Source organism: Tupaia chinensis, unplaced genomic scaffold, assembly GCF_000334495.1.
Source record: "Tupaia chinensis unplaced genomic scaffold, TupChi_1.0 Scaffold000578_2, whole genome shotgun sequence".
Lineage (NCBI taxonomy): Eukaryota > Metazoa > Chordata > Mammalia > Scandentia > Tupaiidae > Tupaia > Tupaia belangeri.
This window is the reverse complement of record NW_006160094.1, coordinates 8,032,266-8,050,895: the sequence shown is the minus strand read 5'-3', so window position 1 is coordinate 8,050,895 and position 18,630 is coordinate 8,032,266. Positions and strand designations below refer to the sequence as shown.

The 18,630-nt window shown below is 44.4% G+C and overlaps 1 protein-coding gene across 2 annotated transcripts in view; it reads right to left on the bottom strand.

The window, feature by feature from the left end:
* Positions 1–18,630, bottom strand: part of USP18 (ubiquitin specific peptidase 18) — a 30,451-nt gene extending 11,821 nt beyond the window's left edge. The window contains exons 1-8 of one of the 2 annotated variants that reach the window (XM_006158356.3): positions 18,532–18,630; positions 9,829–10,098; positions 8,406–8,502; positions 7,727–7,872; positions 2,644–2,723; positions 1,762–1,908; positions 1,292–1,387; positions 609–776 (exon numbers count right to left, since the gene is read on the bottom strand). In XM_006158356.3, the coding sequence (XP_006158418.1) occupies positions 609–776; positions 1,292–1,387; positions 1,762–1,908; positions 2,644–2,723; positions 7,727–7,872; positions 8,406–8,502; positions 9,829–9,988 (894 nt within the window). In that variant the 5' untranslated portion in view covers positions 9,989–10,098; positions 18,532–18,630. The remainder of the gene's footprint in view (positions 1–608; positions 777–1,291; positions 1,388–1,761; positions 1,909–2,643; positions 2,724–7,726; positions 7,873–8,405; positions 8,503–9,828; positions 10,099–18,531) is intronic. The other variant, XM_027775649.1, reaches the window with a different exon arrangement.

Sequence of the window (18,630 nt, the reverse complement as noted above, 5' to 3'; positions counted from 1 at the left end):
AAAAAAAACTCTGGAAGAAAAGAAAAAAGGTGTTTTGGGGCCAGCAGGTGGCATGGTGGTTAAGGTACTGGACTCCCACATGGCTGACCACCGTTGGAGTCCTGGACCTGGTGGCTTGTTTCCTCACTTTCTCTCTCTCTCTCTGCCTCCCTGTAGCTCTCTGGTGAGCTCATGTGCCCTATAGCAAATTTAAAAATAGTAATAATATTAGGTGGTCAAGAAAGTCATGATGCATTTTTGCATCATGCATTGAAAAACATAGAAAAATAAATCATGACTTTCTCAACAATCTAATAATAATAAATAAAATCAGTCATTCTTTAAAAAAATAGGTACTTCTTTTTTTATTTATTCATACTTCTTAAATATATTGATATGCTTTCATGATTCCTACCAAGCTGTTGATTAGATTCCCCCTTGGTGTGGTCCAAGCACAGCCAGTGCAGACGTGATTTCTTAGATAAGAGAAGGATACATAGGAAATGCCCCAAATGCCATCCTGCTGACTGGGCAACCTCTAGCAGTTTGGGGATGAGGGAACCAAACCTATAATAGGACATGTGTCTGCTGAGTGGGTGGGTGGAGGGAAGAGACTAGGGGCAGCTCACCTGTTCCGCAGCATCACAGAGATCTAGCTCCGTGGGAAGGACCTGGTTAAGATCCAAGCTCTGGGGGAAATACAGGGAGTGGCAGATCTTGTCTGTCCGTGAGTTCCTGATGGAGAACCGCATGAGGTGGATTGTCAAGGTCTGGGGCAAATGGGTCAGTTTCAAGACCTAAATAAAACAAAACACGGTATATATAAAATCCTAAGGCACCTGCAACAGGCAGATTCAGAGGATTATCAAGGCTGGTGGTATGTTCTTTCCAAAAAGGGGACCAGGATGACATAACACAAAACTGAAGGCTTCGGCTAGCTGAACCTGCCACATTCCTCCAGGAATAATGCAGCACTCGACGTCACACCACTGCACATCTCCCACAGAACACGCGGCCATGGGGCTTCACACAGCAACCACGCCCAGGAGCCGTGGCCTCTGATCTAACCACGAGGAAAACCTGCCTGCTCTTCTGGGACCTTGGAAGGGTCGGTCCCTGTCAGTGGTGTTATCTGAGAAGCCACACCCACAGCCCTGGAAATAAGAAGCCCTAGGACTCAGACACCAGCCTGACCAGATTCCCTCCCTCCACCACCACGAGGTGTCCTCGGACCTCTCTATGAAGACTCAAGGAGGAAATCCACCAGGAGCAGCCCCAGACAAGCCAAGTGTCTGATTCTGTGAGTGAGTACCTGTTTCCCACGGGTCTTCTTCCCACAGTTTTCACAGAAACACTTGCTTTTGCTTGCTAACTCCCTGGGCTGGAAGAAACAGTGCAGGGCATCCTCCTGTCCCACCCAGAAGAATGAAGAAAAAGCAGAGTTGTATTTCCCACCTAGAGTACAGCCCCCACCCCAACATACACACACCCTACAGTTGGTTCTCCCCTTCCCACCTTAATATCTAGCATGGTAGATACTTGGAAGGCTCTCAGAAAGCACTTATTAATTGGAAGAACAAAGCAGGACAATGGTACTGGTTAAGAAAGCAGTGTGAGGAACGTAGAAGTAGGAAAAAAACCATTTTTTTGCCAAATCAAGGAACATACTGGCCAGTGCCATACAAATAAAATAGAAAGTGATTTTTTTAAAAAGCCAAGGATGGACAAAAGACCCAAGGGGCAATTGGTAACACTGAGTTGTATGGGAGAGAAATTCCTCACCAATGTTTTAAGGGGCTTTGAGTTCATATCAAAAAGAGAAAGGGGAAGTGCCAGCATGCTACTGTTTCTGCTGCTCTCCTCTGTACAGTCAAGGCACACCAAAGCCTCCTTCATCCGGATGATATATAAGGCCTGCAGCCTCTCCACCTGAAAGAGGATGAGGGGAGAAGTAAGAGAGGTACAAAGCCAGAGCTGGAAGGTGGTATGGTGGTTAAGGTGCTGGACTCTCACAGGGCTGACTGCAGTTCGGGTCTTAGGCCTGGTGGCTTGCTTTCTCATCCTGTCCCTACCCCACATCTCTCTCTAGTGAGCACAAGTACCCTGTAGTAAATTAAATAATAATAATTATAAATAAGATTACATAAATAATTCTTTTTTTGGGGGGGAGAGGTTTTTGGTATAGGGCACATGTGCTCACCAAAAGAGACAAGAGTGACAGAGAGACAGAAAGTGAGAAATCACCCCCCAGGGGGGATGGCCATGCCACAATCCCTTCTCCTCCATTCTCCTCTCGGGGTCTTGGGCACACACGCACACACGCCCAGCATGAGTTTAAGCCACTGGGTCCGAGACACAAACTGTGGTCAACTACATGGGAGTCCAGCGATATAGCCATTATGCCAACTGCTGGTCCCAATAATTCTCTCTCTTAAAAAAGCCATAAACTAGGCCACGACAGTTTCCATTCTGGAGCCAAAAGGAAGCTCCAGAAAAGATAGCCACTAATGTTGTTGGCCCTATTAATAAAGGTTCAAAAGAGTAACACTGATATTGTGAAACTGTGGTAAGCATTTCCCTCTCTATGTATCACAAAGATAATAGCTGAATGAGTTAGACAAGTAGCACCTTAAATGTCTGATTTCCCCAGTTCTGGGTTCTTACCAAATCCACATCCATGATCTGGTCCTTAATGAGGTTCCATATCATGAGGTAGAGTTGAGCAGCATCATGCTGGACAAACACTGTAGAAAGAGAAGAGCGACGGCCCAGTCAGTGAAGCTACAGAGGCACTTCTCAGGTCTGGTATTCTACTGCCTAGATGAACAGAAACACTCATCACTTTGTTTTCTAGCCTTCCTTGACCCCTGGAAAGGCTGTCTGCTCTAAGTACTAGATACCAATAAATGAAAAATAAATTTGAGAATGAATAAATGAATGAATGAATCTTAAAGTGCTATTAAAAAGAAATCTAGGGCATAACAAAAAAGAAAAGTATATACCTGTTTCCCTGATGACTATAGATGCAAAAATTCTCAACAAAATACCACCAAACCAAATCCAACAACACATTAAAAAGATTATTCACCATGACCAAGGAAGATTCATCCCAGAGATGCAAGGATGGTTCAATATTCACAAAACAATAAATCTGATACATCATATTGATAGAAGACAATAAATGAACCATATGCTTAAATTAACCGATGAAGAAAAAGCATTTGATAAGATACAACATTCCTTCATGATTAAGGATCTCAAGAAAATAGGTTTAGAAGGTACATTTCTTAACACAGTAAAGGCCATATGATGAGTGCATGGCTAATATCATATTAAATGGGGAAAAGTTTAAAGTTTTTCTTCTTAAAACTGGAATAAGACAAGAATGTCCACTTTCTCTACTCTTGATCAACACAGTACTGGGAATTTCTCGCCAACACGATCAGACAAGAAAATGAAATAAAAGAAATTCAAATTGAGGGGAAAAGAAGGTAAATTGTCCCTATTTACAGACATGATAATATTCACAGAGAAACCTAAAGAATCAATCCAAAAACTCTTCAATGAGATAAACTAATTCAGTAAAGTGGCAGGATACAAAGTCAACATACAAAACTATGTAGCACTTTTGAACAATAATAATGAACAAACCAAGGCAGAAATGAAGAAAGAAATCCCACTTACAGTAGTAAAAGCAAGCAAACAAAAAACAGAAAAAAAGCAAGCCAAAAATCCTACCTAGGAATGAGTATAACCATGGATGTGAATGATATCTACAATAAAAAACTATTAAAAATTAAAGGAAGAAATGGAAAAAGATATTAAAAATGGAACAACATTCATTATTCATGGGTTAGAATAATCAAATGTAATTAAAATCTTGCTACTATCCAAAGTTATCTATAAATTCAAGGCAATTCCTATCAAAAAACCAGCAACACTCTTCATGAAAATAGAAAAAAAGCATCATAAAATTTGTCTGGAATTATAAGAGACCCTGTATCACCAAAACGATTATTATACAAAGAGTGAAGTTGGAGGCATCTCTCTACCAGACTTCAAAACATATTACAAAGTCATAGTGACCAAAACAGCATGGATCTAACACAAAAATAGGCACATAGACCAATAGACAGAATATAAAATCCAGAAATAAATGCAACAACACATAGCCAATTGATTTTTAACACAGATCCTTACATAATTTAGTGAATAAAAGAAAACCTTTTCAACAAAAAGTGCTGGAAAATCATATATCATCTGGAAAGTAGACCCCAATCTCTCACCATTTACAAAATTTAATTCAAAATGGATAAAACACATGACACATAAAGCCCTAAACCATAAAACTACTGGAAGAAAGCATTGGATATACACTTCAAGATATTGCAAGGTCTTGAAAAAGACCCTTAAAGCAAGGGAAATACCACCAAAAACAGTGAGATTATCTCAAACTAAAAAGCTTATGCACCACTAAAGAAACAATAAAGAGACAACCTACAAAATGGGAGAAAATATTTGCAAATTATACTTTAGACAAGACATTGACAAACCAGAACATTTAAAGAACTCAAGCAATACACCTGGGAAAAAAAATTAACAATCTAGTCGAAAAATGGGCAGTCAGAGAGCCAGCAGGTAGTGTGGGGTTAAGGTGCTAGATTCCCACACAGCCACTGGAGTTTACATCCTGGACCTGAAAATCATGCCATGTGCGTGTGTATACATGCCCAAAACTCCAAGAGAAGAGTGGAGGAAAAGGGATTGCAGCATGGCCATACCTCCAGGAAGTGATTATTCACTTTCTCTTTCTCCAGCAAGCACTTGCACCCTATGGCAAAAACAACAAAGGGGCACTCTATCTGAACAGACATCTCTTAAAGGGAATGTATGAGTGGCTAAAAAGCACGTGGAAAAAAATGTTTGGCATCTCTTATAAGAAGGGAAATGCAAACAAGACCACAATGAAATGCCACCTAACCCTCAAAATGACTATGATCAAAAAAAGTAAAGAATTAACAAGTGCCAACAAATTTGCAAAGAAAAGGGAACCCTTGTGCACTGCTGGAGGTAATATAAATTAGTACAGTCACTGTGGAAAACAGTATGGGGTTTCCTAAAAAAATAAATAAAATCTAAAAAGTAGAACTACCAGGCCAGTTAGGTGGCATGGTGCTTAAGGCAGCTGGATCTCACATGGCCAACTGAGCCAGAGGCTTGAAAAAAATACATATATGCCAGGTGTGTGTGTGTGCATGCCCAAAATCCTGTAAGGAGGCTAGAGGAGAAGGGATTGCAGCATGGTCATCTACTATGGAGTGGGGATGCTTTCTCATTTTTTTTCTCTCTCTCCAGCCTGCATACTACCAGATGGCCCCTCAGTCTCACTATTGGATATATGCCCATACTTATCCATGAAATAGTGCTTGGCTCTGAGATCAGGTACAAGACAAGGATATTTATCCTTGGAACTTGTATTCAACAAAATACTGGAAGTTCTATCCAGGGCAATTAGGCAAGAAAAAATAAATAAAATGCATTAACATTAAAAAAGAATAAATGAGTAGAGCCAGCCATGGAGTGGTGTTTGAAGCAGCTGGATCCCACATAGTTGACGATAGTTTGAATCCCAGACCTAGAGACCTGAGAGTCATGACGGGCATGTATGTATGCCCACAATCCTGAAAACAGGCTGAAGTGGAGCAGAAGGGACTGTGGCATGACCATTCCCCACCGGGGGTGCATCTCTCTCTCTCTCTCTCTCTCTCTCTCTCTCTCTCTCTCTCTCTCTCTCGGCTAGTGCATGCATCCTGTAGCAAATTTTTTTCAAAATCTATTAGAAAATAATTTTTCAACAAATGTTGCTAGAACACATTCAAAAGAATGAGTTAGACCCTTACTCAAAAATTAACTTAAAATGAAACACAGACCTAAATGTAAGAGCTAAAAATATAAAGTCTAGAAGAATGGGAAGTTTCTGAGAAAAACGTATGAGGTTTCTTTTGGGGGTGGTGAAAGTACTCTAAAACTAGATTGTGAAAAGACTCAGCCTTGAACTATACATCTGAAGATGGGTGAATCTTGTAATATGGGGTATGTATCTCTAAAGCAGTTTGTTTTTTTAAAAAATTTGCTACAGGGCACATATGCTCACAAAGAGAAAGGAGAGGGAGAAAGGGAAAGTAAGAAATCCCCCCTTGGGGTGGGGGAACTGGCCATGCTAAAATCCCTTCTCCTCATTCTCCTCTCAGGACTAAGGCACACACAAACACACACACACACACACACACACACACACACACACACACGTGCACACACACACCTCAACCAGGTCTGGGATTGGAACTGTGCAGCTAGCCTTAACCAGAGCCTTAACCCCCACAGCACCAGCTGGTCCTAAACCAGTTTTGTTTTGTTTTGTTTTGTTTTGTTTTGTTTTTTTAAGAAGAACCACCTAGTTAAGAATTCTCCTTTTTATTCCTCTATTCTGTTTTCCTGGGATTCTTTATTTGTGGCTGAATTACCTTTGAGGACATTCAAGGCTTTTTTTACTGAGAGGCACAAAAACGGTGAGTATGAAAGTAGTATGTGCTGCCAGATAGAAGCACAGTGGTGATGCAATTGGACCTGCATGGGAAGGTCCCAGGTTCATGTCCCAAGGCCTCTCTGTACACATAGGGCAGGCTTGTGTGTGCATGCCCATGACCTGGGCCGGCTGAGTCTGGGGAAGGACTGCAGTGTGAAGACCCTGCTGGGGTACCTATCTGTGTGTGTTTCTGTATGTGTGCACACATGTCTCAGAGAAGAGAGAAATAAGTTTTTTTAAAAAAAAGCAGCATGCCCGTAAATAACAGAAGTGTGTGGCTCTTAAAAATGTCTCAGGGCCAACCCTATAGCACAGCAGCTAAGTGCTGTGTGTTGGAGCTGGATTCCACATGGACAATGGCAGTATTAATTATTCTGTAAAAATGTGTGTCTCTGTGGCCAGCACGTGGCATGGAAGTTAAGGTGCTGGATCTCACATGACTGGCTCCATAATTCAAGACCCAGACCCAGAGACTTGAAAATCACACCAGACACATGTGTGTGCATGCCCAAAATCTTGAAAGGAGAATGGAAGATAAAGGATTTCTGTGTGGCCATTCCCATGGAGGCAATTCCTCATTTTTCCCTCTTTCTGTCGCTCTCATGAGCATATACACCCAATAGAAAAAAAACTTTAAAAAAAAATACTGTGGTTCTTGGGTCAGCTGGTGACATGGTGGTTAAGGCAGCTGGATCCCACATGGCCAACTGTATAGTTTAAATACCAGACCCAATGACTTGGAAAATATGCTGGACACATGTGCATATGTGCCCAAAATCTCAAAAATAGAGGCGAAGAGAATGTGGCGTGGCCACATGGACAACGGCAGTTTGAAGCCTAACCCTGGCAGCATGTGAAACACATTGGATGCATGTACATGCATGCTCAAAATCTTTATGGGATGGAGAAATGGAGGAAAAAGGATTGCAACATGACCATACCCCATTGGAGGCGTGCGCTAGCACTCTCTCTCTCTCTCTCTCTCTCTCTCTCGCACTTTATTTTAATTGCCCTCTAGCAATTAAAGTCTAAAATATTTTCAGATTTATGCAAATGCCTCTGATACAAGGGGCCTAGTGTCTACCTGACTTCTCTCGTGCTCACTCGCTGCCCGCTCTCTCTCAAGCTCCCACCCCCTTCAGGTCAGCAGGACTGTCTTACACGGCATGATGTACATCTGGAGGCAGCAGGCGAGCTCCATGGGCTGCACCGCTTTCTGTCGACTGTCCTGCATCTTCTCCAGCAGCAAAAGCAGCTGGAAAGGAACACTTCTCCTCTGCTCCTCGGCTCCCCTTGGCACTGTTATCCTGCCGAGTAAGAACAGCCAGAAACCGCCTTGCATTCCTGGTTCCCGATGACAGGCACACACTTCAGTCACTCAGGGATGTCCAGGCCACTCTCCATACAAACTCCTCTGGAGGGAGGGGCCAGTGATCAGCATTTGTAAGCTCCCATGTAACTTAAATGTGTAGCCAAGATTGAGAACCACCGTGTTCAAGAAGCACCTGCATAGTACCCTCTCGGCCGAACTCCAATTCCATCTTAACCGACTCGGCACTGTCAATGCTGGCTGCACTTTGAAATCACCAAGCAGTCTTTTAAAAAGTAACAATGCCTGGGGTCTATCCCAGACCAAGGGAAACTGAATAACCGAGGTGGGAGCAGGCATTTATATATATTTTTAAACTTCTTAGGTAATTCTAATGTGTAGACAGAATATGCAGGAAAAAAATCTTTTCTCGGGCAACTTTTAAAAGAAGATCTCTAATAGTCCACGTCACTTTGGACAACTGGCATCGGAAAACATAAATACTCTGCTGTATCGGCCTAAGAGCCCTACCTCTTCAGTATCTTGGTGAAGTCCAAGTTCATCATGAAGACCTGAATCAGGGAGTTAAGGCAACAGGTCTGCCCAATGTTGTGCAAACCAACAAAGCCTGTCATGGGAAGAGAAAACAAAACCAGGTAAGGGCAGGGCCTCGTTAAAGGACTTAACAGAAATCAAGTGTCTTCCCAGAACCCACTGAGGATGTAAAATCCCAGCGAGTTGGGGGCCAGAAGATTGCATAGTGGTTACATTGCTGGATTCCCACATGGCTGACCAGGTTTGCGCCCTGGACCCAGCGACTTAAAAATCAAGCGGAGCATGTGTACCTGTGTGCCCAAGATCCTGGGAGAAGAAGGGAAAGCAGCTTAGCCATCCCCCCCAGGGGGCGATGTCTCACTTTCCCTCTCACTGTCTCTGTCTCTCCAGCCAGTGCACATATCCTGAGGAAAAGCCTCTAAAAAACAGTAAGTCCTCCTAGAGGTATAAAGAATTCACTAAGGAGCTTGCAAACAAGTAAGAGAGGAGATATCAAGCATGGAATCTTGAAAAGTTAAATAACAAGAAACATTTTAGTAATCTCTCTCTCTCTCTCTCTCTCTCTCTCACACACACACACACACACACACACAGGTGTATAACTCATTGCCATACAAGTAGTCCAAGCGATTTCTGGAAGAGCAGAGGAAAAGAAAGAACTGTCACAGGAAGGATAACTGGGAGGTGTCCCCTGGGCAGACTGGTCTCTACAGTGCGCAGTCAGATGGGGGAGTTCAGGGGCTCAGGGAGGAGTCGCTCCCCAGCGAGCCTGTGTCAGACCCCACTGAGGAGGCCCCTGCACAGCTGCCCTCCCTCCTGGGTGGTGGGGGCGGAGTACAGGAAATGAGAAGCCAATTTTGGAGGGAGCCCCAGCCTACTCTCCCCTGATAGGCGGGACTCACAAGGAATTTACGAGATAGAAGGGGGAAGGGAGACATTTTTCTGACCGTTGGCAACCAACCTCCCATGTCCCAGTCTAACCCTGTGTTCCACTGAAATCACGCAATGAGCAATTTAAAAGGTAAAAAGACAATCTAACCTCAGAATTCCTGGGGAAAGGTCCATGAACACCCTGGAGGAGCAGGCCAGCACTGGTGTCTGCTCCCAGACCAGCAGGACTGGCTTGTTTCTGGACAGACTCACGGGAAGGCAGCAGCGGGGGCAACACCTACCCCTCATGCTGTGGGGCACCGGCCATTCATTTCAGGCAGTTTCTGCAGGTTATCTCTAACTCTCCCAAGACCCTGTGTGCTTGACACTATTATCCTGTCCACGTTCCAGACGCAGAAATAAAAGCACCAGAAATTAGGAGCTGTTAACCACAAAGTTCTACTGCTTCACAGCAAAGAAGACAAGTGAAGCACTTCCCGGCAGAGAAAAGTGAGAGAGACCCACTGACCGTGAGGGCTGCCCCAGGTGCTGGGACTGTCCCTAAGCTGCTGCTTCTTCCTCTTCATGCTGCTCTCCTCCTTCCTGTCAATGAGTTCTGCTGAGCACTGCTGAGCCTCAGCCAAAACTGGCTGGCAGGTTGTCCTCAGGAATCCAAGCACCTTGCCCATCAGCGACTGCTCCGGAACCTCCAGGCTGAGTGGCCTGGCCGGTGTGCAGGACTTCACAACTGCACTTCACTTTCAGAGAGCGCTCACGTGCACCTTGCACGACAGGATTTCTGTGAAAACACAGCACAGGTAGGAAAGGGTAAAGAAGAGGGGATATGTATTCAAACAAGTCAGTGTGCAGATCCGACCCACACACACACAGAGCTGAACCAGGAGAGTAGATCCACGTAACTTTTCCTAATTCTATGTCCCAGGGAGAGGTAAGTGTCTGGGAAGACTAGCTCAGGAAACTTCAGGGCTATAAGTGGGCTCAGGGTTTAGGCCATAATACGGAATGCCATAATCCTGAATACTGACATCCTGAAAAAGCAAAACCCTGAAGTCTAAAATTCCTACCATCTGAAACCCTGAAAATATAATTCTGCAATGCTATAATTTTAAAAATTGTTTAATATTTCAGAGAACTCAAGTAGCTTACCTGCAAAACAATAATCAATCCAATTAAAAGATGAGTAAATAAACTGAGCAGACAACTCTCCAATGAAGACATACAAATGGCCAAAAAGCATGAAAAAATGCTCACTATCTCTTATTATAGAGATGTAGCAAATGTAAATCAAAACCACAATGAAACACCACTTAACCCCAGTCAGAATGGCTAAGATTAAAAAAATAAAGAATGGAACCAGCAGATGGCATAATGGTTATGTCACTAGACTCTCACATGGCCAACCACAGTTCAAGTCCTGGACCCAGTGGCTTCAAAATCACACCAGACCCATGTACGTGCATGCCCAAGATCCTGGGAGGAAGATGGAGGAAAAGGGATTGAGGTATGGCCATCCCCCATGGGGGTGATTTCTCATTTTCCCTCTCACTGTCTCTGTTTCTCCCTCTCTCTGGTGAGGCATGTACCCTAAGGCAAAAACCTCTTTAAAAATGAAGAATATTAAATTAAAATATTTTTTAACAATAAAGGATAAATGCTGATGAGGCTGCAGTGAAAAAGGAACTCTCCAATGCTGTTGAAGGGAATGGAAGCCAGTATAGGCACTGTGGAGAGCAATATGGAGGTTCTTCAAAGATCTGCAATAGAACTGCCAGGTGACCTGGTAATCCCACTCTTAGGTATCTATCCAGGGACAGGAAAACCCTCCATCAGAAAAACACTTGCATATCAATGAAGCTGAGGCTAACTTTCTGAAAACACGCTCATAATAAGCACATGTTATTGTTCCTTGGTCTCCAGAAAGCCAACATCTTGAGTGTCCCAGAAAACTGCAATCATGATTTTTGCTCTTGACCAGGCAGTCCACCTCTGCTTGGGCTGACTACTTCTGCCTCTTGGTGGCCATTGCTTTGATTTTTCTTTGTCTTCAAAACCGAACTGGAAAAGCCAGGTGTCATCTACTACACTTCTTTGCAGAAATGCTGTTCTTATCTGCAGCTGATCTGAGGGCAACGGTTTGGGCACCCTCTGAGCACAAAGTTTGTTCCACTTTAATTCTGCCCTCAGAACCGTGCAGCTGAGCCAGCTGAGGTGTTCATGGTGTTGGCACTGCTTCTGCTGTTAGGTGTTGATCCTCTTCAGTTAAGGCATGAACAAGATGAACTTTTTCCTCATAAACTGGTATAGATGGTCTGTTGCTGCAAACATCATCTTTCTTTTTTATTTTTGGAGAGGTTTTTGCTATAGGGCACATGCACTGCCAGACAGACAGACAGAGACAGAGAGACAGAAAGCAAGAAATCACCCCCGGGGGGGATGGCCACGCTGCAATCCCTTCTCCTCCACTCTCCTCTAGGGATCCTGGGCACGCACACACACGTGCCCTGCGTGAGTTTAAGCCACCAGGTCTGGGACGGAAACCACGGTCGACTACATGGGAGTCCAGCGACATAGCCATTACGCTAACTGTTGGTCCCCAAGCATTATCTTCAACATCATCTCCTCCCTTCCTAAAATGAGTTATCCCTTTGAAAACTGCTGACTTACTTGGGGCATTGTTCCCATAAACTTACTGGACAAAAAGTCATGATAGAGCGCACGTGTGGTCACATGAGAGGGAGAGCTATGAGTACCTGCCGCAGGGTCTGGCCACACAACGTGCCCTTCATCCAGTCCTCCCACCCATCCGACCTTGGGCACGTGCACAAGTACACAGAATGTTTCAGGCTGACTGGGCCGGGAATCCAACCTGTGGTCAACATGTGGGATCCAGCTTTTCTTGGGCAGTACATTGCCACTGTACCACAGAGCTGGCCCACACAAACTTGATAAAGTATCCACGATTTCACATTCTTCCCACCCAAACTTCACCATAAAGCTGATGTTTATTCTTGCTTCAATTTTAGCAGAATTCATACTGCCCTGAAAGGGGCTCTTTACAATCTGATGTCTTATCCTCTGACTGCCTCAAGCTACATCCTGTTCAGACATGTTATATCAAGGTAGTTTGAGTTTACCTTAGTGTAAAAATAAATAAGTAAATAAAATCCATGCATAGTTTCTTCAGAATACATATTTTCCGTAAACTTCTTGAAGACCCCACTTCTTAACAACAGTCAAAAAAGTAGAAGAGCTCTAAAGAGATGACCTGTGTTCATTAAAAAAAAATAGGTCAACAAAGGAAACGTAAGAGCGTGTGTCCCTGTGCTGGTCACAGAGTACACCCAGCTTTCTAACTGTGGTCCTCTGAAATACGGTGACAGACACCTTTTCTTTTCTTTTCTTCTTTTCCTTTCTTTTGATAAGAGAGATCGAAAGTGGCAATGGATCACCATCACTTATGTTTGCCCAAAGAGCTGAGGTCTCAAGAAATTTTGTCTTTCGCAAATGCAGACGTATAAAAAGGACACTTCATTTTTCTGAGGAAATGTCAACCTCCTTGCATACACACACACTGCTTACACACAAAGTCAACGTTGTGACAATGTTATACATTCACAGAGAGGATTTGCAGGGAAAAAAGGATAAAATGAATTAGAACTCGCTAAAATATCCCCAGTATAGCAATTGATGCAAAGGTGAAATACACAGTATAGCAAACTGTACAAAATAAAGCTGATGGGACCAGCCTGTGGCATGGTGACTAGGACGACTGGATTCCCTATGCCTGACTCTGTGGTTCAAATGCTGGACCTAAAAGCTTGAAAAACATGCTAGGTGTATGTGTGCATGTGTGCATACCCAAAATCCCTAGAGGAGAAAGGATTGTAGTAATTCTGGGGGATGACTTCTCACTTTCCTCCTCCTGACCCTCATCTCTCTCTAGTGAGCACATGCACATTATGGCAAACTTCAAAAGCACTAATAATAAAGTTGACATTATTTTTTTGAGCGTCTTTTTGCTATTGGGCGCGTGCACTCACCAGACAGACAGAGAGAGACAGAGAGACAAAAAGCGAGAAATCACCCCCCGGGGGGATGGCCATGCCGCAATCCCTTCTCCTCCATTCTCCTCTCGGGATCTTGGGCACGCATGCACATGCGTGTGGCGTGAGTTTTTAAGCCACCGGGTCCGGGACGCAAACCGCGGTCGACTACATGGGAGTCCAACGACATAGTAATTACGCTAACTGCTGGTCCCTAAAGTTGACAATTTAAAACAGTGGAAGACAACTAAAAAGGAAGATTTCAAGATTTCAACATTCAGGATTTTAATCTTTGGGGACTTGATTTTTTGAGATTTTAGATGTTAGCGATTTCGATCTTTCCAAATTTCAACATGCAGGATAAAAGCGTCAGAAGCATCTTTCAGGACTATGATCTGCCCCCAGGACAGACATCCTTGCCCTTGGCCCCACATGTTTCCACTGTTCCTCCTCGGAGTGGACTGTCATGCCTGACATCTCCCTTCCTCCAGACTGTCCGTGCTGGTAAACGGCCTGACCAGAAACCTGGCAACTCCCTGCTCCTCACTCCCACGCCCAACCACCACGGGCTGTTGGTCCCAACATCTCAAGACTGCTCACAAAATACTCCTCACGGTCCACACCCTTGATTTCCCAGGATGCTCCGACAGACATTCAAGCCCCAGTGAAAATGTTCCTCCTCTGGAAGCCATCCTGGCTGCTCTGGAAGGCACAGATATTGTCTATGTTCCCATGAACTTAGTACACAGAGCTATTCAAATAACTGGTTCATTCTATTCTTGAAGTGAGGCATGCAAGTCTCTCCTGTGTCTGTGGTAGTTTGACACTCAGATACCCTCTACAAAGCAGACACCATCCTGCAGGCTCAGAGGGGCGCTGGTTCCCTCACCATGCAAACCAAAGGTCTATGGCCACATAGAAGTGTAGCTCTAGGGGCCGGCAGGGGGCGTGGTGGTTCAGGTGTTGCACTCCCACATAGCTGACCGTGGTTTGAGTCCTAGGCTTTGTGGCTTGCTTTCTCACTTTCCCTCTCTCTCTCTCTGGTCAAATTAAAATACTAATAATAAATAAAATAAAATAAAATAAAATAATATTTTTTTAAAAAAAAAGGCATAGTTATAAATGAATCATACTAACTATGGTGTTCAAATTCCCCAAGTTCTTTCCTTCTTCCAGGCCACATGACCTTGGCCATCTGTAAATCCTTCCATGCAGGCTCTGGAGTCCCAGGGAGACTTTCCTACATGTTTTGGAGGAAAAGTCACAACCACTGTACCTGCTGCTACCCACCGCCCTGAGGCGTCCACTGGGAATCTGCAAGGCCCTGTCAGACACATGCATGGGACACCAGCATCTCCAGGCAGGGCTCAGTGAGGAAGTGGGAAGCACGCCCACCTCCTCCTACTGCCTCATGCCTTTTGATCCCACCAAGTTCCTCCTGAAAGAGCCTCAATTTCTGTCTACAGCTGCTCTCTCGACGTTCTCAGTCGCACCTACAGGTTTCAGCTCGGCAGCACAACCCGTGCTGTTCTCTGAAGTCTCCCTCTCTCACCCCGGGGCGGGAATGCAAGGTCTCTTTATGGTTCCCCTTTTTCCACGTGAATAAATCTGTAGCTCTACAGCCTACCTGACATCAGGCACTAAATTCCAGGGCATTTTTGTTTGTTTCTTTGTTCTAATTATTTCTATCATGTTTTACTCTTCACTTGAGAACAGTTAGGAATTCTGACCAAACCAAGGGGTGTGAACTTGCCAGAGAGACAGAGACAGTGAGGGGAAATGAGAAATCACCCCCAATGGGAATGCCACACTGCAATCCCTCTCCTCCTTTGTTCTCTAAGGATTTTGGGCATGGCATGATTTTCAAGCCACTGGGTCCAGGATTCAAACCATGGCCAGCACTTTACCCTCCCCCTAAATCTCAGTTTTGAATCAGCCAGAACCCTCTTACTAATTGTGGGGGAGATTTTTAGAAATAAATTACCAGGTCAAAGTGTAAAAAATTATGTTTTATTAAAAAAACATTTATTGGGAACCAGCAGTTAGTGTAATGGCTATGTCGCTGGATTCCCACGTAGTCTACCGCGGTTCGTGTCCCGGACCCGGTGGCTTAAAACTCACGCCGGGCGCGGCGCGTGTGCGTGCGTGCCCAAGATCCCGAGAGGAGAATGGAGAAGGGATTGCGGCGTGACCATCCCCCCTGGGGGGTGATTTCTCGCTTTCTGTCTCTATGTCTCTCTCTGTCTGGCGAGCGCACGCGCCCTACAGTGAAAATCTCTCAAAAAAAAAAACATTTATTTTATTTACCATTATTTTCTAATTTGCTAAAGGACATGTGTACTCACCAGAAAGAGAAAAGGGGGGAGGGGGGAGTGAGAAAGCAAGCCGCAGTCCAGGACTTGAACCTCGGTCAGCCACGTGAGAGTCCAGTACCCGAACCACATCACCTGCTGACCCCAACAAAGGTTAAGAATCTGAACCATCTTGCTAAGTGCCTCTGCAGCCGTTTATACCCTGACCGGTGGGGTGTGAGAGACCACCAGGACTCTGCATGAATGAAGAAACCCATGTCTGATGTTTACAAGGACAAACCCCAGGGAAAAGATGGGGCTAGAACTGAGCCAATTCCAGAGGGGAGAGTCTGGTTTGGAATAGGGGCGTCTTTAGGCTGGGCAACGGTATGCAAGAGATCAGTGTTTGGTGGAGGAGAGCGTGGGAGAGTGCGTGAAAAGACTACCAGCAGATTTACACAGATAAATCCCTATTTGAAATGGAAGAAAATAAAAATGCTCCTGGATTTTAACTTTTATAAAAAGTAACTTGTCCCTAGTAGTCAGGGAAATTCAAATGAAAACCACAGTGAAATGTCATGTTTTACTCTTCACTTGAGAACAGTTAGGAATTCTGATCAAACCAAGGACTGGAGGGAATATGGACAAATTGGATCTTTTTGGTACTACTAGGAGAGGGCAATAAAATGGTACGATTATTTGGGAAAACAATTTGACCTCATCCTATTAAGTTAAACACTCACTTAACTTCAATCCAAGAATTCCAAGAGAAATTCTTACATGTATCCCCGGGGACATTCAGAGCAATGTTCACAGCAAGTGTCTGTAATAGCAAAACATAAAAACAACCCCGATGCTCAACCCCCTCCACACAAGGAGGGCTACGTAAGCTGTAAGGAGCTCACACGCTGTGTCTGTCATTCAGCACTAGGGAGTCTGGGCGGACGACACAAGTCACAACGTGGCAACTCTCAGGACACAAGGGGGGGGTCTGCAGAAAGTTCACGACAATTCATGTTATGAAAGAACTTCGTGAATTTCAAAATGTTTTTGAGCCAAAATAAGATTTACCATAATTCCATTTTTTCATGAATGTTCGAAATCTTGTAATGCTGAATCAAAAAGTAATTTTCCGAAGATGATTCGCAAATGATTTCTTTTTATATAGATTGAAACTCAAAGAAAAATAAAATATATCAACTGCATCAGTTGATAAATACATTTTCAATAAATAAAGAACATCACAAAGTTCAAACAATTACCTTGGGGATCAGACAAGTTAAGAGCGTGTTATTGCTAATGATGTTCTAGTATGGAAATTTGTGTTTATTTTCTCACTAACTAGTTCATTGATTAAGGGGAACATGGGGCCAAGGCTGACAATCCAGAAGAACAGAAATGAAGAAAGAGTGCAAGGGGCCAGGAAGAATGGGGGACGGGTACAGAGGGGGTCAATCAACAAACATCAAATTGCAGACAGATAGAGGGGATGATGTCTGGTGTTACAAAAACACAGTGAAGAGAATACACTTGCTGAGGGCATGACAACATGCTGCAAACCTCGTGGTAACTAAAAGGGAGGCTTCTGAAGTCCCTTCCCATCACCCTAACTGATTCTCCAAACATTGTATTCTTGTCCTGTAAAACCATCTTGTATACACACAATTTATCTTAAGAGAGATATATTTTTTTCTTTTTTTTTGGAGAGGTTTTTGCTATAGGGCTCATGCGCTCACCAGACAGACAGAGAGACAGAAAGCGAGAAATCACCCCCGGGGGGGGATGGCCACGCCGCAATCCCTTCTCCTCCATTCTCCTCTCGGGATCTTGGGCACGCAAGCACACACGCCGGGCGTGAGTTCTAAGCCACTGGGTCCGGGACACGAACCACATCAACTACATGGGAGTCCAGTGATATAGCCATAATGCTAACTGCTGGTTCCCTAGGTTTCTGTTTGTTTTGAGATCTATGCAAACGACTGGTGAAGTCCTTTCTTCTATCACTCCATTGTGGAATGCTATTCCATGACATACTTGCCTGGTTTACACGCATTCTTGTTTACACGCATCTTTCCTGAGTACTGCAGCTTTGTTACGTTTAGGCGTGTTTCCACACACAAAGGCCATTGCGTGACAACTGCAGGGGTACTGTGCTCGCCAGGTTTACGCCCCGGAGCACCAGACTACGTGCAAGCCCTGGCGGGTAGCAGGCGCCAGCACCTGGGTGTGTGTTAGTTACACCCAGAGATAGCCTGGTAGCCTTCTCAACACAGCCCCGGCACCGAGGGCCACAGGACCGTATTTGATGAACTGTATGTACATAACGCAGCATTCATTCCTGCATCGTCTCCACCAGTAAAAACTGGAAAGAACCTAAACGTTTGTCCATGCATGCACTGTCTAAATAATGTGCCTTCTGTACTATGTCAGGTCAAAATTCTGTGACGTGTCTGTACATCTCGCTACGAACGGATGTCTCTACCATGGAAAATGTTAAGCGGAAAAAGTAAGCTACAAGACAATTTTAAAGACTTGTCTATAGGAAAATCTCTGAAAAGTTATACATGGAAACGGTTATGAGTTGAGGACTGAGAGAAATGTTTGCTCCTACTTTACACATTGGTTTTCACTGCTTGGAATTTTGACAAGCTTGCAACACTTTTGTAAATTTATTTTCAATGAAAAACAAACGCATGCAAAAAGTCCAAATATAAACATATCAGCTTGGGAAAAGACCCCTCTGGCCCCATTCACGCATGTCGCGGATGGAGCATTCGAGTTCGCAGAGCACACATAAATCCCCTACTGCCCGGAGCGGATGAGCTGGGCTCTATGGATGTCTTTCCTGAAAAGAAAACGTCCAACATTAGCACCCACCTTGCCTCAAGTGCCCCGCGAGCGTCGGACCTCCACCGCCACCTCGCTGCGTGCCCTGGGACGCAGCGCCGTGCGAGCCCCGTGCCGCAGCTGCTCGGG